This window comes from Sinocyclocheilus grahami, unplaced genomic scaffold (genome assembly GCF_001515645.1).
Source record: "Sinocyclocheilus grahami isolate Dianchi unplaced genomic scaffold, SAMN03320097.WGS_v1.1 scaffold1496.1, whole genome shotgun sequence".
In the NCBI taxonomy this organism is placed as follows: domain Eukaryota; kingdom Metazoa; phylum Chordata; class Actinopteri; order Cypriniformes; family Cyprinidae; genus Sinocyclocheilus; species Sinocyclocheilus grahami.
In genome coordinates, this window is record NW_015506675.1 from 128,974 (window position 1) to 154,417 (window position 25,444).

At 37.1% G+C, this 25,444-nt stretch overlaps 1 protein-coding gene across 1 annotated transcript; it reads left to right on the forward strand.

Moving 5' to 3' along the window:
• The first annotated feature begins 6,942 nt into the window (after positions 1–6,942).
• On the forward strand, positions 6,943–9,140 carry LOC107570711 (zinc phosphodiesterase ELAC protein 2-like). Its single transcript, XM_016256972.1, has 2 exons — positions 6,943–7,281; positions 8,438–9,140. Exons 1-2 carry the CDS (start codon positions 7,165–7,167, stop codon positions 8,594–8,596), a joined length of 276 nt encoding a protein of 91 aa, XP_016112458.1. The 5' UTR covers positions 6,943–7,164; the 3' UTR covers positions 8,597–9,140.
• Positions 9,141–25,444: the final 16,304 nt, after the last annotated feature.

Below are 25,444 nucleotides of genomic sequence, written 5' to 3' on the forward strand. Positions count from 1 at the left end.
GTCAACCATCACTGCAGCCCTCCACCAGTCGGGGCTTTATGGCAGTGGCCCGACGGAAGCCTCTCCTCGGTGCAAGACACATGAAAGTTTGCTAAAAAACACCTGAAGGACTCCAAGATGGTGAGAAATAAGATTCTCAGTGAAAATATATCTGTGCTAATCATATACTCACCCTCCAACTCACACACTGGCGAGTAAAATCTGAGAATTTATTAGCCAGTGGCTAATATTAGACATCATTTAGTCGCCCAGAGTAAGATTTAGTCGCATATGCGAGTGATTTACTCAATGTAGAGGGATGTGGCAGTTTATAAAACGGATAGTTCCGGTCCTTGATTCTGATTGGCTGAGCCGCGTTCGAAGCTGTTGTAAATTACGCTACAAACATACACCTTTGTTTACTTCTGTGTGTTGCTCGCCAACCACTTTATTGCAACCACAACGGTTTCTGAGGAACTACACTGTTTGGTGGAAGAATACTGTTTTTATTAATATCATTACTTTATTTGCTCTGTTTTATTCTGTGAAACCTTACATAACCTTACGTATATGGAATAACCATTTTATAAAAGCAGTAAGCCTCGTGAAGCCGTGGTTTACAGTGAATTTATAACAGCTCCGCTTCGCGTCGTGCCTAACAATGCCCCTTAGCTGTTATAAATTCACTGTAAACAACGGATTCACAGGGCTTATTGCTTTATTAGCAGTTAATTTTGACTTATTTTCAAGGGATTTTGTAAACACTTCAGTTAGAATGTCACCATATTTTTAAAGTGTACATACTACTAAAAATAGCTAGAATATCAGATGTTTAATATCAGTATTGTGTGAAATACATTCGTGTATATGCAGTAATTGCAGTTTACCCAGCATGCTCAGGTTTAACACATTAACATACATATTGCAATGTGCACATTAGCAGTACATAACAAAAAATTAAAGGCAGTTAAATTTTGTTTTTATGAATTTAAGGCAAGACACCCAAGGTGAGTAGTGTAAACAATGTAACAAATAGAAACAAATCACCATACTTCCCCAGTTGATTTCATTAAGAACCGCAAACATGTTTTGTATTCAAAGTTTTCTGAAATGTGGTTCAAATTTGGAAATTATGCATTATATAATTAAATATGCACTAATTTGCACACATTTCCAGAAGATAAATCTGAACATTGTATAAAACTAGGTTCAAAATTCAATGCATTTGCTGTCAATTTAATTTAATTTTATAAAACGGATAGTTCCGGTCCTTGATTCTGATTGGCTGAGCCGCGTTCGAAGCTGTTGTAAATTACGCTACAAACATACACCTGTGTTTACTTCTGTGTGTTGCTCGCCAACCACTTTATTGCAACCACAACGGTTTCTGAGGAACTACATTGTTTGGTGGAAGAATACTGTTTTTATTAATATCATTACACTGTTTGCTGAAACCTTACTACGTATATGGAATAACCGCTTCACATCGTGCCTAACAACGTCCCTTATCTGTTATAAATTCACTGTAAACCACGGCTTCTTGGGGCTTATTGCTTTATTAGTAGCTTGAATGATGTTTTATAATTTATTTATATGCACCATTGTAATAATTAATTAAATTTACATAATCTATTGCTATATTTCCTCAGAGAGGCAACTAAAATATTTTTTTCTCTGTCTTCTAGTATTCTTATGCTCTTATACGTAACGGCCAAAAAGACGTGCATTAAAATCATCATTATATTCATAATGTTGGTTAATTTTATGTCAACAACAGAATACTATACATGTTTAAAATATCCACCAGCTGTACTCAGGCCCTTCAGATTACTGTCCATTCATAGAGAATAAACCGTGCATGAGCTTGTTTTGATGTATCCCTACTGAAAGCTCTGTTTCTGGTGAATGTGTAGTTTCAGACGTGTTATGTTCGTCACTGTAAGAACTCGTTCACCTGCAGTTTGACTCATCAGTCTGGTTGGCAGCTTGTGTTCTCTGGAGACACCATGCCCTGCGATGCTGTCGTTAATATGGGGAAAAACCACAGACACAAACATACACTGACCACTCATGCTTTTGCACATGTGTGTATATGCATATAATAGCATACTGGCCTGAATATTCTGATAAATCAAGGGTAAAATTGGCCTTGCAAAGGTTATAATTATTTTCCTTGCTGATGATTCTTATGAAGCTTTAATTTATTTTTATTTCCGTTTTAGTTTTAGTCATTTTAAAACTTCAGCTTCAACATTTTATTTTAGATAGTTATATACATCTTTATTAATGCATTTGCTGTCAATTTAATTTAATTTTATAAAACGGATAGTTCCGGTCCTTGATTCTGATTGGCTGAGCCGCGTTCGAAGCTGTTGTAAATTACGCTACAAACATACACCTTTGTTTACTTCTGTGTGTTGCTCGCCAACCACTTTATTGCAACCACAACGGTTTCTGAGGAACTACACTGTTTGGTGGAAGAATACTGTTTTTATTAATATCATTACACTGTTTGCTGAAACCTTACTACGTATATGGAATAACCGCTTCACATCGTGCCTAACAACGTCCCTTAGCTGTTATAAATTCACTGTAAACCACGGCTTCTTGGGGCTTATTGCTTTATTAGTAGCTTGAATGATGTTTTATAATTTATTTATATGCACCATTGTAATAATTAATTAAACTTACATAATCTATTGCTATATTTCCTCAGAGAGGCAACTAAAATATTTTTTTCTCTGTCTTCTAGTATTCTTATGCTCTTATACTTAACGGCCAAAAAGACGTGCATTAAAATCATCATTATATTCATAATGTTGGTTAATTTTATGTCAACAACAGAATACTATACATGTTTAAAATATCCACCAGCTGTACTCAGGCCCTTCAGGTTACTGTCCATTCATAGAGAATAAACCGTGCATGAGCTTGTTGTGATGTATCCCTACTGAAAGCTCTGTTTCTGGTGAATGTGTAGTTTCAGACGTGTTATGTTCGTCACTGTAAGAACTCGTTCACCTGCAGTTTGACTCATCAGTCTGGTTGGCAGCTCGTGTTCTCTGGAGACACCATGCCCTGCGATGCTGTCGTTAATATGGGGAAAAACCACAGACACAAACATACACTGACCACTCATGCTTTTGCACATGTGTGTATATGCATATAATAGCATACTGGCCTGAATATTCTGATAAATCAAGGGTAAAATTGGCCTTGCAAAGGTTATAATTATTTTCCTTGCTGATGATTCTTATGAAATTCTAATCAAGTTGTAAAACATTTTTTTCTTTGCTTTTTTAAATGTTTAACATAAATTAAAAACGGTATTGATATTATATGTAAATTATGGTAATACTTTATAAAGAGTTTTAATTTGTTAAAATTAGTTAACCACATTAGTTAGCATGCACTAACATGAACAATATTTCTAATGCATTTCTAAATTTTAGTTAATATTAGTTTCGACATTTTCTTAAATGCTATTAATAAAAACAAAAGTTGTCTGTTCATATGATTAAATAGACCTTAGAGAGCATGAACTAACAATTAACTTTTGTATTTTTAATAACTAATGGTAATACAATTCATTACTTGAAATAAACTTGATCTAAAATAACAGTGTAAATAAAATTAATAAAAACTAAATAGACATTAAAAACTAATACTATGACAACAAACTTACTAAAACTTTAAAATGATAATGAAAACAGAAAATATAAAAATAAAAACTAATTCAGAGTATTATTAAAAACTGAAATAGTATCTCGATACTGAAATAACACAAAAAATAAAAACTACTGTAACTTATGTTTTGCTCATCGTTAGATAACTAATAGGATCATATTGTTGGAAAGTTTTACCTAAATTATTTATTATTCTGCAAAACATTTAACAAGAATTTGAGGGGGAGGGGTTGGGGGGGAATAGTGCTGTTTTTTTTTTTTCTGTTGATTTTAAGGTGAAATGTGAGCCGCAAAATGTTATTGAGATTTATGAACCCAAACACAAACAAATACTGACATTATTTTTTTAAGATACACAACTACATTTTGCATGACTACAATATTTAAAGTTACATGTTTGCAGTTGATTTTCAGTCTGAATTGTCAGACAAGCCACACACTGTATTTCTACAGAGATTTTCCCCTTAAAATACTGCGTCAGTCAGAATCTGCTCATTGAAGGCCCATCAGTCCAGCAGGAAAACGAGAGTCTGTAATTGCACCTAAATCTCTATAGTGACTCTAGGATCGATATGAATGAAGCCTGCGTTTAAATGCTTCTTCCTGTCTTTATCAGCAATGCAATCGATCACTTCAGCGCTGTTCTCCCAGTCACAGAAACCTCTTTAATGGCTCCCGAGGGAGTCCGGCGGTGATGAGCTCCCTTCCTGAACGCTGGAGATTGTTCGGTCCACTCGTCTCATTAGGAAAGTCCTTTGTTGTCTCAGCGCTCGCTGGAGTTCTCATGATTGATTGAGTGTGTGTTGGTGTGTGAATGTTTGTGTGTGTTTACAATGGGGAAAAGAGGGAATAGCATGTCAGCTGTAATCTATCTCTGTGTGTGTGTGTGTGTGGTGGAGAGAGTTTGATTCATCTCTTGGTTTGCTCTCAGGCAAGAATGCAACATTTTTGATTCATGAAGCCACACTGGAGGATGGGATGGAGGAAGAAGCGTGCGAGAAGAGACAGGTAATCAGTGACACTTCAGATCTGATGGGTCATGGCAAGTGTTTTTAATTCAGTTTTGTTATACTGTTTGTCAAGTCACCTTTATATGGCGCTTTATACAATACAAAGCAGACTCATAGTATTAAATAGGAAAATAACAGAATCAATGATGAAAACTTGAAAAATGAGACAAATTTGTTTGATAACTGTAAAATTAATCATTTATGAAACGAGTTCAGTGATTGAAGACAATAGTGTCGTTATTCGGCTCAAGTCAGTTCGATGTTGATTCAATTCAGGAACACAAAAAAAGTGTCAGTGTTGCAAAATTGGTCAAGTATGAACAAATTTAGTTTAGTTTAGTTTAGAGCTTTATTAATCCCCTTGGGGCAATTAATTCAGACTTTCGTAGTGCTTCACATATACGAAAGTCTGAATTAATTGCCCCAAGGGGATTAATAAAGCTCTAAACTAAACTAAATTTGTTCATACTTGACAAATTTTGCAACACTGACACTTTTTTTGTGTGAAGCTATAAAGCAGAAGACAATAGTGTCGTTATTCAGTTCGGTTCAGTTTTGTTCTCATCCGATTGTGTTAGTTCAACCAAAAATAATAAACTGCTGTTAATTTACTCACCCTCGGGCCATCCAAGATGTAGGTGACTTTATTTTTCTTCAGCAGAACAGTAAAGAAGATTTTTTTAGCTGAAACTGATTCATAAAATGCAAGTCAGCGGCTGCCAGTATTTGAGAATAAAAAAGCATATCAAGGAAGACAAAATTAATACCCGCGTCTCCTGATGATATATTGAGGTCTTATGAAGTGAAACGATCACTCTGTGCAAGAAACTGAACATTATTTACAACATTATTACCTGTAAACCAGAGCCTATTAATAGCAAATTTTCAGTTTTGGGTAAATTATCCCTTTAGCCTTCTTTTAAGCCCCAACTAAGAAAAGCCAAAGGCTTGTCGAAGTTTTGTTGATTGAAATGTTTGTGAAAGTCTTTAGCACTAAATCTATTGTAATTGAGTTTTTCATAGCCAGTTCTGACACTTACAAGTTTTACTTGTACTGTGGCAAGAAAACACCCTCTTTAGTTCAATGTAAATGTTTTTTTTTTTTTCTATTTGCTCTGTTCTGAAATAGTCTTTAATTGCTCTTCAATAACAATCTCTTTACAGCTGCATCACATTTTGGCTGATTCATAAAACAATCAGTGCTGTATTTCGGCACTCGAACTGCTCAGATCAGACCAAAATCAACGGATCTTTTTTAAAATAAACTTCAGCTGCTGTTTCCACAAAAATATGAAGCATCTCAACTGTTTACAACCTTGATAATAATAAGGAATGCTTCTCAGCATATTACAATGATTTCTGAAGGATCATGTGACACTGAAGACTGGAGTCATGATGCTGGAAATCCAGCTTTTTATTACAGGAATAAATTACATCTTAAAATATATTCTAATGGAAATCAGTTATTTTAAACGGTAATAATAATTCACAATATTGCAGTTTTTGCTGTATTTTTGATATAATAAATGCGGCCTTGGTGAGCAGAAGAGAAAAATCTTACCGACCCTGAACTTTTGAGCTGTAATTCACATGTAAAATAAGTAATGACGGTATTGCCTTTTCATTGTGGCACAATTTCCATCAACATTGTTCCTATGATATGAATGCATTTCAGCATGAATTCTCATCCATCAATAATGCAACAGTCAAACACCAGCTCTTATCGGACAGAGCTGGTCTTAATGAAGAGGTTGTATTGGTCATGTGCGAACTTACAAAACAAACAAGAAGATGAAACTATCTTTTGATTTAAGAGCTAAAAAAGCACCCTCAATCGCAGGCAGAGGGAGAAATTCTTCTGAAATGAAAGTGGTCAGCCTTCCCAGTGGATAATGTGCTTCCTGATGGAGGACTCTTTTAAAGCGGGTCTCTCTTAAAGTTGTGGGATTCTCCTCTTAGATGAGCATTGATCCGGGTTCCTTGTCGTCTGCTGGAGTTCTGGAGCGCCGGGTCTATGAATGCACTGCTCCGTGTCTCACACTGGGGCCCTTTCCAATTTAAGAGCTGAATAACGCTGAGAGCTACTGAGTGAAATCGTTTGGAGATTTTGTGGGGGATTCATTTGGGTTTCAGTGAGGAATTGATTGCCTGAGAGGGTGGAGAGCGTCTTCCAGATTGGTTCAGGTCCGGTTTAGCTTTATCAGCTGAAATTCACAAATTTACAGATTTGTGTTGTAGGCTTTGTAGAAAACAGATCCTACATCAGCCCTTGAATGTGAGAAATGGTTGAGGAATACTGATCTGATACTGCAGCACAACACTTCAGTGGTGTCTATGAAGACCTTTTTGGTTTATTTTGAGTAAATTCGAAGTTCAGCCTCAGATTTCGGGTTTGGGTTGTTTCCAGAGAAGTTGCATGATTCTGTCAGTGCTCGGTGTTTGAAACTGAAACTCTTTCCAGCACCACGTCTCAGGCTATCGGCATCTGGATGAAGATGAACGCTGAATTCATCGTATTGAATCACTTCAGTCAGCGGTACGCTAAGATCCCTCTCTTCAGTGATGACTTCAACAGCAAAGTGGGGATGTCCTTCGACCTCATGAGGGTGAGGATATTGTCAAATAACTCCCAGCTAATTCTTCCCATCTATCTTAATAAAAATACTTCCTTTTGTACTTACTTAGTTTCTTCATTACTTGCATCCTTCCATACTTCCTAATTCATTCCTTAGGTATTTCCCTGTTTACTTCCTCCATTGCTCATATCCTTCCTTAGTTATTTCCTTATTAACTTCCTGCATTACTTAACTATCTTTACTAAAATCCATCCGTCCGTCCTTTCGTACTTAATTCCTTATTTAAATCATTACATCCTTCCATACATAATTCCTTCCTTAGTTATTTCCCTTTTAACTTCCATCCTTAGTAACTTCCTTCCTAACTTGTGTCCTCCTTTTTTCAGTTACTTCCTCTACTACTTATAGCCTTCCTTGCTTCATTCCTTCCTTAGTTATTTCCTTATTTACATACATCCTTCATTTTTTAACTTCCATAATAACTTCTTGCATTACTTCCATAAATCCTTAATTCCTTCCTATACTCCTCCATACTTCCATCCTTAGTTATTTCATTCCTTCCTTCCTTGCTTTCTTTTCTGTTATTGCCTTCATTACTTATATCCTTCCTTGCTTTCTTCCCTAGTTATTTCCTTTTTTACTTGCATCCTCCTTAACTTCCTTATTTACTTTCTGCATTACTTCCATCCATCCTTTGTTCCTTCCGTATTTCCTTAGTTATTTTCCTCCTTACTTCCATCGTTAGTTATTTCCTTCCTTACCTGTCTTTTTTCACAGTTACTTCCTACATTAATTATATCCTTTCTTGCTTAATTCCATCTTTAGTTATTTCCTTCCTTGCATCCTTTCCTCACTTCCTTCCATAGATATTGATTTCCTTTATTACTTACATCCTTCGTTCCTGCCGTCCTTCTTTTCATACTTCCTTAGTTATTTTCCTTTTTATTTCCATCCTTTATTTCCTTTCTTCTTCCTTTCTTACTTCCTTAGTTATTTAATTCCTTACTTCCTTAATTACATTCTTACAACCTTCCTTGTTTCCTTCCTTCCTTCCTTCCTTTCTGTTATTTATTTTTCTTTCCTACCTCACTTTCTTATTTGAGAAATGCTGTGCAAACAAAATGTAATTTATATTCCACTTTGAATCAAATGTAAAGTGTGATGTGTTATTTTCTTGTGCTTACAGATCCGATTTGGAGATTTCCCGATGCTTCCCCAGCTCATTCGACCTCTGAAGGCATTGTTTGCAGAGGAGATTGAAGAGATGGAGGAGAGGAGAGAAAGGAGAGAAATGAAGAAAACTGCTGAGCCTCCATCTAATGGAGAGTCTGGAACGAGCCGATAACCTGAAGAGACGAACAGAGTCACCAAGAGAAAGCAAGATGACCTCAACCAGGAAGCAGCCATCAAACGACTTAAGATGAACTGATGGGCAACCAATCAGGGTGAAGGTTAGATCAGCCCAACCAATCAGAAGGCAGGCTGGGGAAAACTGAACCAATGGGTTATGATCTTAAAATGTATATGGGTAGAAGTCTGCAGTGTCCGACTGGAAAAGGTGAGATTAAAGCAGCAGGAGATTAATCTGAGTTTCAAGTGAACACTGAAATACAGCGTATTGGTTCCTGGCTGGGATCAGATCTGGAGTCAGTCCCGCTGTGATCGATTTGACTAAAGCTGCAGGTCGATGGTGGAAAAGTACATTACCTTAAACCTTTGAATGTTTGCCATTTTAATTTCAGCCCTCCAGCTTCTTTAAACCTGAAACAGAAACATTTCAGCACTAAAGGAAGACGTTAGGTTTGGCATTTTCATTTGGGAGTGATGCAGGATTTCAGTTTAGTTTGAATCAGGTAGGTTTTTTTGGCAATTAAACAATGCAGTGGTATGTGGGGGAAAAAAGCACTTGCACATTTCTGTATGTAATATTTTATTTTAGATCTATGAAATGGCTGATCAGTTTAGGCTTTTCTAATTATTTTAGGGAAATAAACGTAAACCTGGATAACTTTTTCTCATTATTATAATTATTTTCAGTCCCCCTTGCCCAATTTTGTTAGCACTGCCTGTGCAAACACTACTTAGGTTTTCTTCAGGAAAATGCATTTAAAAAAAAAAGTATTGTTACTTGAATAACGTGTATAATATATTTTTAGACTCAATATGGAATATCATTTGTATATATATATATATATATATATGTAATATGTATATAAATATCGTTTGGTTTTACATAGATGCATGTGTAATTTATGTTGGGCATGTGACTCGCTAATGTCATATTTATGATGGTTGCAGAAATAACTACGAATCATCTTACAGCTACCAAACCATTTGTTTATAGAAGATTTGAAATTGTCAATTAAACATGACACAACTGAGGTTTCAAGTTAAAAATACAGCTGAGAAAGGAAGGCTGAGGATGTGCTTCCAGTTGTATGAACGCTCTACAAAATGGATGAAAGTACCGCCAGAGTAAAGATGTACTCTTTCACCACTAGGATGTTGGGGTGAACGTTAAAGTCAACATGAAATAGTTTTTGCAACCCATTTTTACTTCGATGATGTAACATATTTCAGGGTGAAGAGAAAAAAAAGTAGGTCAAGATGATACTTTTCACCATCCAGTCAATTCAGTAAGTTATACAACTTTGTTTGGAATCAGGTTAATTGCGAAATAATTTACAAGTTGCCATTAAATAAGAGCAAAAACCTTTGGGACAGATGTTTGGCATTATGCTTTTGTTTAATTGTAACTCAGACGAGACAAAGACTGCATCATAATTTTCCCACCCAATAGGAACTGATGAAGCTGTCGCTAAAGTAGATGGTGCAGTTAGCCAACAAAGCCTTTGATTTAATGTCACGTCTCTGGGTTTGATGGTTACTCTGTCATTAAGTGTTTCCCAATGGGAAAACATGCTTGTTTTGCCGTTTGCATGCATGTCGAACACTATCTTGACATCTATTCAAATTTCACCTCTGAAAAATAAACTGATGTGATATAGCTCAGAGACATGAAAAGTTAAACGATGTCTGTGCCATCTGTCTTTATACTGCTATCAATTTATTACACAAATCCTGAATGTTTCTGATCTTGTCGACGGTGCTGTGTCCCGGTATTCACTGCTATGCTAGCAGAGCGGTTTTTGATCTAATATTCATCATAGAGGTTCAAATAAAGTTTGGTTGGCTGTGAATTCAATTACAGTGGGAATTATCTACAGCTGAAGAAATGTAGTCTGATGGATTTGACGTAGGCTTTTTTTTTTCTTCATTGAAAAATTAAATAACTTATAAAAGACTATGCTGTAGCGCTCTGATGTCGATTATTTCAAAGATGTCTTTTGGACTTCTTCGTGTATAAGTTCATCCTTGTGAACAAATCTACAGAATCTATAAAACTGGTTAAGCTCTTAGTTTTCTAAATATGTGAATTCTGACAGGATCGTTCTGGATTTAATTCTAGTTCTGCCTAGGTTAGGTTATCTGTGGCATCGATTATGTTGAAATCTATGGGGAAGACTTTTCTGTAAAAGCAGAAACAACAAGCAGGTCATAAATTTGTTGGAGCGCTTATATTTTTGTAGAGGTTGGAGGCCTGTTCACACCAAAAAAGGAAAACGCTCAATAACGCTTTGTTTATTTTAAGCACATGCTGCTGTTGTGTCATCTTCAACTTTAAATGATCAAGCTCTTTAAAGCAGGATAGATTAATTGACTGTAATTTTTATCATCTATCTGCTGATTGATGAATGCTGGGGAAAACATGGTTTGAAAGCGATTCCGATCATATCGTTCTTCTGTGCTGTTGTGGTGTGAACTCTTAAATTTAGACCGGTTTTAAAACTATATCTTTATCGCAGTCATTATTTTTGTGCGAATGGGCCTTAATTCATTAAGATAGTAAAATGTCCTAAATAGTGCTTTTTTTGTGATGGGTCTACTTTTTAGACGAATTAACTTATGATTATACTGACATAGATCCTCTTGGTGGATTTCTCTTTATGTAATGACTCTTTCTGGTATTCTTGCACATATTATGTGAAAGTTACAGGGCTTAATGTCTGTACATGGTTTCGTTTAGTTGAAAAAAGCTATAAAATTAGTTAAAACTATTAATGTTTCCTTTCTTCCCAGTGTAATGTCTTACCCCCTTGGTCTTCCGTTGGAAAAGCGTGGCAATCCTCACCAATAACAATCACGTTCTGTTTATGTTAAGCTCGCGCTTTTAAATACGATGTTATTTGATTGGCGGGAAATGTTCTTATAGTTTCATTGTCAGGGAAAATGGTCTGAAAGTGATTCCAGCGATATCTTTAATCCGTGCCTTTAAATATTCTTTTAGCTTTCTTTTTTTTCCCTCCTTAATAACCCCTGCTATTTATTCCTCCGATAGATATTCACCCCCCTGAGCTCTCTAGCCACGTTTTGCTATTTGATCATAACGTGTAGCAGAAGTCGTGGCCTAATGGTTAGAGAGTCGGACTCATAACTCAAAGGTTGCGAGTTCGAGTCTCGTACCGGCAGGGATTGTAGGTGAGGGGAGTGAATGTACAGCACTCTCTCCCACCTTCAATACCAAAACTGAGGTGCCCTTGAGCAAGGCACCAAACCCCCAACTGCTCCCCGGGCGCTGCAGCATAAATGGCTGCCCACTGCTCCGGGTGTGTGTTCACGGTGTGTGTGTGTGTTCACTGCTGTGTGTGTGCACTTTGGATGGGTTAAATGCAGAGCACTAATTCATGTGTCACATTCCTGCAGTTCTCTGGATGCATTTCTATTCTCCGCCACTGGAGGCCGATCTTTCCTCGTGAATTGCACTGAATGTTTCCCTGAAAGTGGAAAGGAAGAACAAATTATCGACGAACTAAATATTTAATGTATGTCGTTGTTTATACATAATTTAGTCTAATCACTTCTCAAACCCCTACTGGACCGATAGTAGGACAGCCTGAAAAGGTTTGAAACAGTTTGTGACTTGTTTGAGACTAGAACAACACTCTTTTACTGTAAGCTAACGCTATGTTATTAACAGGACAGATGTCACTGTGGTCCAAAAGAGAATTAAACTCGTCTGGTAAGTGTAACAGATGCTTTTATTTACAGAGACAATCCCACTGGACAAATCTCAGGCTTCAACCCGAAGAAAATCCAGTTCTGGGCCAGAAAAATAGGCTCTACACTGTCCCTTTAAGCCTGCTGATCTCAACCTCTGGCTTGAGCACACCATTTTGTTTGAAAAGATCAGTGTCCAGTTTCAACACAACAGTGATGCATTTAGCTAAAAATATTCATGTATTTGCACCCGCAGGTTCAGTGTGTCCGTCTGCAGTTATTCCAGATTTTATGTTGTGTCTTTCTCCTTCCATCCAGGAAGTGTTGTGATGTGCTGTGATTTTTAAAGGGGGACACAACCCCATCATCTCAGTCTCTTGAGTGAGCTGTGTGTTGTTCATATAAAAGCATATGTGTGTATCTCCCGCTGTGATGTAGCTCTTCTCTTAAGCAGGTGTGTTTTCTCTCAGCGTCTCTCTTTACAGTCGATATTTGTGTATGTGGGTTTGGCCCCTGAAGGGGATCCTTTCTAAATTCAGTTACGTGAAGCTCAGCTCTCCTCTGCTCAGATGTTGCTCTTTCATCACTCGTGAGACTGATTGGAGTTCTCCGTTATGTCTCGTTTCAACCCTGTATCGAGTATCAACTTTGTTTCAGAGATTTCTTCTAAGCTTCTTTTAGTCAAATTAAAATGGTGACAGAATTAAATCACTAGTTGTCATACAGTAAAGTGTATGGAAATATAAAATGAATGTGGAGCAGCTCAGATCTCTTGATCTTGGGGGGGGGAAATAGTATGAGAAATGTTTGAGTTCATATTGAGATCTTTGAGTTTTGACTGTTGACGTTTGGTTGTTTTTGGTAAATCTGAGCACAGTTTGAGACCTCGTTGATGCATCTAGAGAAGACCGATGATATTACTGGGGTAGTTTTCTCTGGAGAAACATCTGAGAAGCAGGACATTTCAGCACAAGCCTCACTGAAATCTAGGAGAAACATTTGAGACACTGGAGAGATCTCATTTGTGATTTTATAGTTTTCTGGATCGTATGCTGAGAAATCAGCAATGGCATGAAGGTTTTATTGCTCAGGAGACTTCTCAGTTATGTCTCGGTATCATCTAGGTTGTCTAATGTGTGTTTTAGTAGGAAATGTAGATGGCAGCTCAGATTGTTTAAGCTTGATATAATTTGATGATGCATGTTTGAGATCATATTGCGATTTCTAGCTTTTGATTGCAGACATCTAATCCATATCTTGGAAAATTTGAGTACAGTTCGATACATTAGTGAGATCCCTTCTGAAACTCTAAAGGGAGACGTGAGCTTACAAGGCTCATTTTAGTATGAAACATCTAAGAAACGGGAGACATCAGCATTTCCAGTTACACTCCATTTAATCTCATATTTGTAGAAACAATTGAAATGTTATGTATTTTTTTTCTTACATACTATATATTATCACTATCTTTTCCCAGAGGGGAATGTAATTGGTCAATGGTTGCTCAGTCATATCTTAATTTTTTTTTTTTGTGTAGTGCTTTTCACAATACAAATAGTTGCAAAGCAGCTTCACAGGAAATGAAAGTTTCTACATTACATAGAGTAGCTTATCAGTGGTGATTAGCCTATGTCAAAGTAATGTCCATATGGCTGATGCTGTATGTACAAAAAAATATCATGTTAGAATGACGTGTTCAAAAAAACTGTGAACACTATTAACATAAATTATTATATGTTGTGATCAAACTTATAGGAAAATGTGGTAGTTTTGTATATTGGTTCAGGGTTGGCGTCTCATGGGATCATGGAGTTCTCAGTATAACTTTGATTATCCCTTTTCAATTGCCAATTTTGGCATCTTTGCGAATCTGAGCACAGTGTGAGACATTGAGATCTCTTCTGAAATTCTGTGCAGGTCTCAAATCAATTGTCACATCTTTGGTGTCATGATGTTTGTGAGATCTTTGAGAACCAACAAGGTTTGATGTTATTGACGCCAAGCCTGCACCTATTCGATTTGAGAGCTCCATAATTATTTGCATGAATGCTTTGATTTGAGAGTCAATAATGATTCAGATTTCAGTCGGTTCCTCACGCCAGACCATCTGATGGCTTCAGGAGACGTGGAAATACAGCACACTAGTCCTTTTTGGAGCATGACAAGTATGATTGCATGGAAAAGAGCTGAATAAAGATTCTTCAAAATTGTATTTTATGGAAAGAGAAAAAATGCAGCATACAGGATTGGAACAACATGAGGGTGAGTAAATGATGACAATTTCCTCTCCATTGCTGTTTACACTCTTATAAATAAAGGTTCTTTATTGCCATTGATGGTTCCATGAAGAACCTTTAACATCCATGGAATCTTTGCATTACACAAAAGGTTTTTATAGTGAAAAATGGTTCCTTAGTGAACCAATGAGGTTCTTTAAATTGTTTAAATGCTCTTTAAGAAAAATTATTCTTTTAAAAATTGCTTACTGAAAGGTTCTTCAGGGAACCAAGAAAAATAGCTCTTCTACTGCATTGTTGTGAAATAGGAGAAACAACTGAGATATTAAAGCAATTTCATGTGTGATTTTCTTTGCTTTGAGTTACAAAAACATTCAGGCAGGCAGGTGGAAGAGTCTGTGGCCGACTCAGTCGGCTCCATTGTGTGAAATTTGTTTCATACTTCTGGTGATTATAGAGGTCTTCTAAACCTGTCAGACATTGTCTGCTCACCTTTGTTCTGTCTCTCTCTCTTAGCATGCAGTTGAGCGGGCACTGATGTGGACAGACTTGTGAGTGTGATTACACCGGAGATCATCTCCTAATTCCACAACACTTCAGCTCACCTGGACAGGCCGGTAATTGCTGGTAGACTCCGAAACTACCTGACCTGCCCGTCAGATACAGATCAGCGTCAAACTTGAGACACATCAGATCTCTGCTCGCTGGAATCTCATGTCTTGTTCCTTGAGAAAAGACAGACTCATCATATAAGAGAGAGAGAGCGCAAAGCCAATGCAGGCAGGTCTTTGATAGCTCAGCAACTACATGAAAATGGCCTTGGAGGTTTAAAGAGGCAGGTGTCCGACTCATGCATGCATTGCGCTACGTCCTGCACAGTGGAGGACATTAGTATTCAGGATGGTTGGTGCGGTCGCTCCCTTGTTCCCGCAGCAGGCAGGTTTGTATTAGCAGACTGTCGAGAAGCAAACCTGGTCTCTGGGGAGCGAGTTGAGTCCAGACGCCCTGCTGGTGCTGCATGTGAAATCAGCCCCGTTCTGCTTCTGATCTGCTCAAAGTCTCAATGCAGGAATGACCTGCAACTGTAGACAGACAGACAGCAGAGAGGGAGTTTAGGATGTGCTGGATGTTTCTGTACTGAAGAGCCAGCAGTGAGGTTCAGATCTTCTGATTTAAAACACACACTAAACTAGTATGTGAACATAAAGGATTCTAGCTATGATTTCTTGTGCAGTTGCTGTTAAATTAATATTAGAACATGTGTGTTTATCTATCTATCTATCTATCTATCTATCTATCTATCTATCTATCTATCTATCTATCTATCTATCTATCTATCTGTCATTCTAACATTCTATGTCTATCGTTCTAGCATTCTATCTATAGTTTTATTCTAGCATTCTGTCTATCTGTCATCTATTGTTTGTTATGTCTGTATATCTATCTGTAACTATCTGTCTGTCATTCTGTCTATCCGTCCGTCTGTCTGTCTGTCTATCTATGTATCTATCTGTCTTTCTGTCTGTCTGTCTGGACTACAAAAAAATTAAATGCGTTAAAAGAGACTAACTTAATTAAATGAATGTCTTCTAACTCTTTCAGTTGTTTTAGGTAGTTGTAAAAGCTTCCGGAATAACACTTCAGAGACTTGAAAGAACTCTGTTGCTTCCTTGAGTACTGAGGTTTGATGCTGACACAGAAACGCAAAAACACATGTTAATGTATGTACAGCAGGGCTGCATACTTGCAGTGTATTAGCCAAATATTTGTGTCTACATTTGCATACTTATGTAGACTATGTCTCTGAACTTAGACGTCAGCTGCAGAATCATTTAGGCACTCACTTTGGACAAAAGCTTTTCCGAATGACGAGTCCATTGGTGTTGAGCAGACATCTTTGCTTTGAGTAAGTCTACGCAGGGATCCACAGTTCAGAGCGAGTGCTCTTTAAGGAATCATGGACGCGCAGCATGTATTGACTGTTCTCTCCAGGCAGTCTGGGATTTTAAAAATAGTTTCAAGAAAAACATTCAAACTCAATCTTTTAATATGCAACCCTTTCTTGAAGTCTGGGGTTTAAAAACGGCAGCCAGAGTAAAGGATTGCAAAGTAAAGAATTGGGATTCTGACTGCATCTCTATTTAGATACTTCGACTCACTAGAAGTATGCACTTCACTGCCTGGAGATGGGGGAAGTACAAACGTTTTAGTATATACCCTGCTGAAAAAGCAGCTTAAACCAACCTGAAGTGGTTTGATGGCCTTAGCTGGCAACCGAACATGCCAGAATTGTAAAGTTTGATGGTTTTAGAGGGGTATTAGGCACTTGATAGCTGATCAGGCTGTGAAGCCAGTTTGCTGACCAGTTAACCATGGCCATGCTAGGAGACCAAGTAGACCACCTCAAACCACACTTTTTACTGGTTTAATCTGGTTTAATGTACGAAAACAGTCCTGGCACTTTTGACACACTGTTCTCAATGTGCTATAATTTGAGATGCACTGTTTATAGTACAGATTTTTTATGCATTGTGTTTTTTTTAACTACAGGAAGCAGGTCTGAAGTCAATGTTCGGCCGTGTTGATTAGGGACTGACATTTAAGCGTCTTAAGCTGTAGATCTCTTTTGCAGGCTCAGAAACTTTGGATAATCCTCCGCTCGTTACAGAGAGAGCCGTGTTTCATATTGGTTCTCTCTCACTGGTTTGCTTCATCAGCATTTCAGGGCTCCACTGAGACAGGTTCCTCTCGGTCTCTCTGAAATAATTGCCTTCAAGCCCACCGTTTTGTTAAACTGAGAGCGCAGGAAATCCAGACTTTAAAATGCCCTCAAACTTCATGATGGAAAACATGCTTTGTGCTGTGCTTTAATTAAGCATTTTCAATTACACTCTTTTCTTGCGTTCAAATGAAGTCATACTTTTGCAAGTCAGTTTAATTAGTGGAATTTCCTAAGTCAGTCGCTACAACTATTGTTCATTCTTGATGTAGGAGTTTCATCCAACTACTGTCAAATATTAAACCTTAGTGAAGTCGTTGTTTATGTGGTGTGAATATCACCGATTTTTGTCACTTGTCGCAGTCTGATGACCCGTATGGATTGGAGGATGTGATCCGTATCGCCTCAGTTTCTCACTCTGAAAATGAGTGATAACGAGCCTTTAGCAAAGCCCCTTTTCTCTATCTTTGTTTCTCTCTCTGTCTTCAGGTTTTTCCTCTAAACTGTTGACTGGTCTAGATAGGTTTCCCCATTTTATTCCCTTTGAGAAAGCAGAGTCGTTGAAGGAATGCTGACGGTAAACTGGCCTCTCTTTGAAGGTTATTTGGGCATAAAGCAACAGGTGTTTTCACTTAAAATAATGAAAATGTGTATATCTTAATAGCTGTAGAATTGTTCAATTCTAATGACTGATAACATGGTTTCAAGAGGTACGAGAAAAGATAGAGATAATGAAAGAAAAGCGAGTGGAAGGTTAATAAAAAGCGTCTCATAATGGCTCTCGGATGAGCGTGTGTGGGTGAAAAAGGTCTGTTCAATTATATTATGAAAATTATAACTTTACGCAGCTCCATACCAATACTGAAGTGTGTGTGTGTGGCAAAGGTTAGTTTTTATGAAACTGGCAATATTCTCAGAACTGAGTGCTAACTGTAAAACAGCTTGAGTTTCAATGACATTGATTTGTCAGAATCGATTGTATCCCACTATTGTCGGCTCACTGCGATGTCTCGCTGCCCTTCACAGCAGTAGTGCTACTCAAAAACAGCCGTGTTGATTTTAAGCTCTTCAATAATGCATCGAGTCTGTGTTTGACTAATCGTAGCACATTGGTTAGCTTCAGTACTATCAGCATCGTGACTCCCTCATCTTGATCCTTCTCTCAGTTACAAAACTTTTTACTGTGACTAACAATTGGCAGCATTTAAGTGTCTTGTGTTTCTTCAGTGCCAGCGGCACCAGAGCATCTGGTCATGCATCACTGCATAAGTGAAAAGTCTGTAAAAATAAGGCCCAAAATGTACCGTAGCCTATTATACAGGTGTTTTACCCATAAATTATGCATTGATTGCGTTGTGTTGTAGGGTTGAATAAAATGTCTGCAAACTTGACTGAAAATGTACTGGTAATTTTCTGCCATGCAGGACATCAGAATGTATATGTATGTATATATATATATATATATATATATATATATATATATATATATGTATATATATATGTGTATATATACAGTAGTCAACATTTGAAGTGGATCAAAATCTTTCATCAAAGTTGTCCTAAGACCTAAAACCAAAATGTGTTCTTGTCTTAAAACATATTTGAAGAACTTTTCTTTTTGAAGAAGTGGAAGATCCACTTCAAATGTTGACTACTGTATGTATATGTGTGTATATATATATATATATATATATATATACTGTATATATATATATAATTTGTTTTATTTATTTTTTCTTTTCTTTTTTTCACTGATTTTTTTCCCATCCGAAATTGCAATTTCCGATCTCACCTTCCCAAGAGATCCTGAAGGGAGCATAAGACACCAAGTGTTTTAGCATCAAGGTCACAGGACTCCTCACTGTTTTCTAAAACAAACCTCTGGCTTTCAGACTGACCTGCATTTCATTAAACACCGGGGTGTACACCGATCCCAGCAGAGAACCGATCATTATGTGTGCTGTTTTCCTTTAGTTTTGTTTGATTGGTTTAGAGTCAGCCAGTGAACTATATTGGCCTGGGAGAGCAATCTCCACCCTCATACACCAGCGAAATAACAAATAAGGCCTCCTAACAATCACAAAACCCCTGCTGAATTTTCTGCCTTTTGTTTTGTAATTTACATGAACAGATTGTGATAGCGGCGCTGCAGTGCTCGAAGAAGGCAGCTGTGTTGGGAGTAATAATTTGGCAGGGGGTCCGAATTGGGGACAACACTGGCTCACTTTTGGGATGTGTCTTACAAATCAGTGTATTTTGTTTGTCTGTGTTCTCCGGTCCTCCGGATCCTCACGTTCCTCAGGAACGTTTGTGGCGAAGGAAAGTGTTTTGTCTGTAAGAGTTAGCGGTTTCTTCGTCTATTGTTCAGACTGAATGGAACCGTGTGGCTTTCGGCTCATTCGGGCTGCAGAGTTTCTCAATGAGGACGAGGAGACTTGCAAAGTCATCTTTCCTAGGCACATTCTTCCGGTGTGTTTCAGTAGCTAAAAAAAAACATCCGTTCTATTCTACCCGCGTAATTAAATCAGTCCAAATAAATGCGCGGCCATTTCAGAGATTAGATTGTTATCCTTACAAAACCATTCATATTGAGCAAGGTTTGCTTTGGCGGTCAGTGTTTGCATTTGTACGCATTAGTATGACAAGACAAGAGGTCAAGATGGTCACCAACAAAATGGACAAACAGACTCGGTCGGTAAATGGGAACAGCCGCAGGTAATCTAACAGAGAAACAAACTTAGTGAAACGATATGAATCCATAAAGCCGTGTCCCGTGATAATGAGGTTTGCTGATGTCTCGGCTTTTATTTCAGCCGATGTGCACGATTGAGGTTATTATCCCCGGAGAGGAATGGAGATTTTATCTCTCTCTCCATCACGCCGCGCTCGGATGTCCTTGGCAGGTTTTGTTTTAGGGGCGTCTGCGAATAGCCGTGAGGCGATTTAAGATCTTAGCCGCATAACACTGTGACAAATTAATGTCTGTGTTTGGATTGCAATACTACCTTTACTGAATACTGTGCTGTATATACCTCATCACCATTGTGCATGAGTGTTGTCCAAGTTGAAATTGTTATTTCTGCATCTTTTATAAAATTTTTTTGAAAAATGCCTTAATGTTGGGCTGTATGATCTAATAAACACTCCATTTGTCAAAGTAGGGAACTTTAAAATAGCTGTTGATGCCGTTTACTGGATTATTAGCACAATTTAAATGTAAGGCGAGTGCATTTCAATGTGTGATGCAGTATTTCATGTTTGATCTGTCCTATATTGCTCTTGTGGCAAATAGTATTATCAGTGTTTTATGCATACTGGAAATTAGTATATATTGTGCACAGTAGACACAATTTTCTGCACAAATAATAAAAGTGGTATGTTAGGCTATTAAGTTATTATGAACATAGCCATATAGTAAATGTATCTCTGTTTCAAAACCTAGTGAGCTTCATTGCTGCCATGGGGAGATTACATGTCAATTGTAGTCTGTTATTGTAGTTAGTAAATTAATCCATTACATTTAGGTAATGTAATCCGACTACTTTTAGATTACTTGTGATCTAACACGTTTATCGCATTGATTTAAAGGATAATCATGTACCATACTGATTTAAAAATACAAATATGAAGAAAATATACTCCATTCATTGATGTTAACAACATGAAGTGCATTTAATATTGCAGTATGTTGTGCGGCCTCTCAATTTTCTGTGTAATTATAGCCACCTGAAGAGAGACTGGGCTTTGCGTGAATGTCCACAAAACTGGAATACTTTCTGAGTCTATATAAGTGGTAGACTGTTTAAGAAAGGAAAATTGAAAAGGAAGAGAATTAAGGAAAATCAATCAATTATGAATAATGCGAAATATGTAATTATGTAATAAAGAAGTAACTAAATACTTAATCAAAAATACTTTATCAAAGTTAAAACTCTGCCATGCCCCCCTAAAACGGCTTGTTCTAACACGCCCCCACATATCTACCTCACTATGTGGAAATATTAGCATAATGCCACCCAAATGTGCACGCAAAGAAAAAAGGCGTGGTTTCAGTAACCGCAGTTAGTGTTGATGCAGCCATGTCAGGGAGACGCTGTGTGTTTCAGTACGAAAGCAAAAGCGCTTTATTTGGCCTTCAGGAAGTAGATGCAATTAGGAATCTTTACGATTACTTACAACAGAACGATGACCGTTTCGTGAACCTAGGAGAGGAGGTAATTCTGACTTTGCTATGACTATCTGGCTCTTCTGAATCAGCTACTGTTTTGTTATTAGTTTAAGTATTTGCTATTGACTGTTCAAATGCGGAGTTTTGAGCATCGTGTGTGTGTGTGTGTGAGAGAGAGAGAGAGAGCGACACATCACATCACATCACAGTGGAGTCAGCTGTCTTAACTGTGGCTTGTGTACTGCAAACACATACCAGCTTCATCACTGTGTCTGTCACGCGACTCTGTTCCCCTTTCGGGCTCTGTCTTTACATTTATTTTGAAATGGTATTTTGATTATGGTAAGGGGCGTTACATTTCCGGCGAGTGCTTGCGGTGTTTGGCCAATCACAATGCACTGGGTCAGCTGGCCAATCAGAGCAGACTGCGCTTGTCGGAAGGAGGGACTTTGTAGAAAACGAAGCGTTTGAGAGAGGCGGGGCATAGAGGACCTACAATAATGTACAGTATTTGAAAAATAATGTGGTTTTTGAACATTAAAGCATGTCAACATATTCTGTTACACCAAATACACAAAATAATGATCTTTAAAAAGGCATCATATGACCCCTTTAATATGCAAAAAAAAAAAAGGTTTGCTTAAGGTTGTTTTTGATGAAAAAGAGTTAATGCAAAAAATGGGAGATGGAAATGCATTGGCCAAATAAATTCTGATGTAGTGAAACATTAAACCCACGTAACTAATCGTCTGTTTCCGCTGATAGTGTCTTTCCCGGTTATTTTTTATTATTTACTGTTGGTTATTAAGTTATTAAATTACCAATACCACCGTCATCCGCTCAAACAACTTGATGGAAATACTCCTAATTCTGAATTATTTTTTTTTCCATTTTTTGGCATATTTTGAAAAGATTCACTGTTTGGATGGAAACCCAGTTTATGATGCCTTACAATACTGTCTATGTAGGCAGATCACTAATATTTGGAGTTGGTGCACGGTCAGAAAAAAAAAATGCATTGGGGCAGTATCCTCAAAAGTAGACATCTGTACCTTATTTACCCCTAAAAGGTGCATATTATTTTCTTGAGGGTAAGTATTAGTATGCATAATACTGTATGCAAGCTGTAGGGGTAAATAAGGTCCAGACTGTGAGAGAACTGCCTCAGTGACAAAGGTAAGATGAAAATATTCACACACTTTTTTTTTTCACTCGGAGAGTGCGTTTTTAATAAAACAAGATGTTCTGCTTGTTCTTACACTTGCACTATGCAGAGACACTGAATTTACATCAAAAGGCAGGTATGTATGTGTTCCTATTTTATAAAATGTCAATTAAATCCAACAGTTGTAAGATTGGAATGAAAGCCAAATCAATCGAGTCAGATTACGCATTATAATTCTGGAAAAACTAGTAAATACTAGGCTGCTTTTCAATAAAACCAATGGAAATGTGTCCTTATCCGAGACGGACAGCTTCTGCTCAGGCACAGATAGAGGAAGCTTATCTTCACCTTCCGAGAGAGAGTCGTGCTGGTGAAGAGAAAATGAGAATGACAGAAACACACAAATGTCTGTCAAGCTGTCAGGAGAGAAGCGCATTCATTAAAATATCTGATGAGGAACGCGGCCTTAATTCTTACCTTAATGATTGACGTGGGAAACAATAGACGGTGCTCGGACGCATTAATTGTTTTTCTTTTGAATGATAATGAGTGACATTCTGCGCGTTTGTGGCATGTGGAAGTTGTTGGGGATTCTGCCGTCTGTGATTTCTGGCAGGGTTATGCGGAGGGAGTTTAAACAAACGCTTTCCAAACTTTTAATCAGTCCGGTTACACACAAGTCTCTCTTTTGTTGTCTTTTTACTTTTAACAGATTCACTTTACCTAGGTGTTGGATGTTTCTAATAGATTGCATTAGAACCAAACAAGCAAGACACATCCTTTCAAGTGTGTTTGCTCACATTTCCTCGGAGCCTTTTATTGGAAAGTTTCTAAAAGGTTTTCTGTCTCAAACTCAGGTTGACTGAAAGTTGTGCATGTCGTTTTTTGCTCAAATGCAATATTGATTTACAGTATGAAACAATGAGAAAACAAGATGTTCATTATTATTCGTGATTGCTACTATTGCACTTAGGGTTAGTGATTTAAATAAACTCCTAAGCCTAAGTTTTAAAATGTCAGCATGCAAAGTTTATCCTGCACCTAAGGAATTGGTTTATGTATAATAAATTATTTAATATAACTGTTTTCTATTTGAATATATTGTAAAATGTAATTTATTCCTTTGATGCAAAGCATCATTTCAGCATCATTACTCCAGTCTTCAGTGTCGCATGATCAGAAGTCATTCTAAGATGCTGATTTGCTGCTCAAGAAACATTTTTGATTATTATCAGTGTTGAAAACAGTTGTGCTGCTTCATATTTTTGTGGAAACCGTGCTCATTTTATTCAGGATTCTTGAATAGAATAGAAAGTTCAAAAGAACAGTATTTACTTGAAATAAAAATCTTCTGAAACTTTATAAATGTTTTTTTTTCTGTCACTTTTGGACAATTTAATGCATCCTTGCAGAATAAAAGTATAAATTTCTTTTGGGGAAAAAAAAAAAAATCATTCTGACCCCAAACTTTTGAGTGGTAGTGCATATATTTGTGCTTATCAGAGTAGCATGTCAGCATCGGTGTGTTAGTTGTGCAGTTGCTTCCTATATAGTATCCCAAACATTGCTGCTTATATAGTCGGCATTCAGCTTGCTGGGTTCTGGAAGGGAACGAGAGAAAGTTTGTGAGATATTTTGCATCTTTACGGGGTCTGGCGCAGCTGGTCTATGAACTCCCTGAGGGAAAAAACAGCACAGCTTTAGTAAACAAGACATGAGGGAGGTGAAGTGTGCTGAATGAGAGCCAGGGACAGAAACGGACAATGAAGAATGCTATCGATAGAGACAGAGATGTAAATCTCTCTCTCTCTCTCTCTCTCTCTCTCTCTCTCTCTCCTCTCTCTCTCTTCTCTCTCTCTCTCAAGTATTTTTGACCAAAATAATATTTCACCCACCCTAATGTCCAGTCATAAAGGTTTGGGATGACACGTGTTTTAGTAAATGCTCTTCTTTGCTGTACTGTACAGTGAAGTGCTGGATCCGAATGCGGCCTTAATTATAGGACTGTTCATCGATTGATTCGGTTGTGAGGAAAATGGTTGTGAGTATTTACAGTGATTCAGAGGATGATAGACGATCCCTCAGTGCTCCTGTTGCTGCATGTGTTTACAGGACACCAGTGACTCTGTACTGTAACACGAGCTGATGTGATCTCATCCTGCAGGTGTAATCTGAAGATGTGATATCATTTCTCTTCAGCATTTATTTATGTTCTGTACACACAGTTTAGAGGGGCAACCATAAGGGTTTTATGATATTTTTTTTACTGCATTTTAGTGCCATGTTAAAATAAATACAAACAAAGTTGTAAAAGTTACAAAAATGGGAAAGTGAAGGAATAATATTCTATGATTAATGAAGTGAGGGATTTAGTTAAATGACGTTTTAGAATAGGATTTACCAACAAAATATTTTGGTAAAATCTTGTGTCTTGGTTATTAATATCCAGACACTGCAATTGTGTAGGAAATTGAATGAGGGTTATTTTTGTTGACTGTTAACTAAAATAAAAAAAAAATAAATATATATATATATATATATATATATTTATAAATAACCCTTTTTATTTCTAATACACTTTTGTTTATTTATTTAGTTTTGAAAAACTAAAATAACAAACAAATCTAAATAAATACTATATTGAAAAATAATAAAAACACAAAAAAATTACTAAAACTTTAAAATGAAAGTGATATATATACAGTATATATATAAGTTTGAATACGAAAAACAAATCTAAAAGTCATTGACATGCTATAATGGTATGTGTAATATTTCTTACAACTTTATTTATATATGACGACTTCATTCTTGTATTTTATTTTATCTCAAAATGTTAGTACTTG

What these genes read in the sequence shown, in the direction of transcription:
- LOC107570711 (XM_016256972.1), top strand. Translation starts at nt 7,165, where the DNA reads ATGAAGATGAACGCTGAATTCATCGTATTGAATCACTTCAGTCAGCGG. An exon ending in TGTCCTTCGACCTCATGAGG is followed by an intron (nt 7,282 to 8,437) that starts GTGAGGATATTG and finishes TTGTGCTTACAG; the next exon opens with ATCCGATTTGGAGATTTCCC.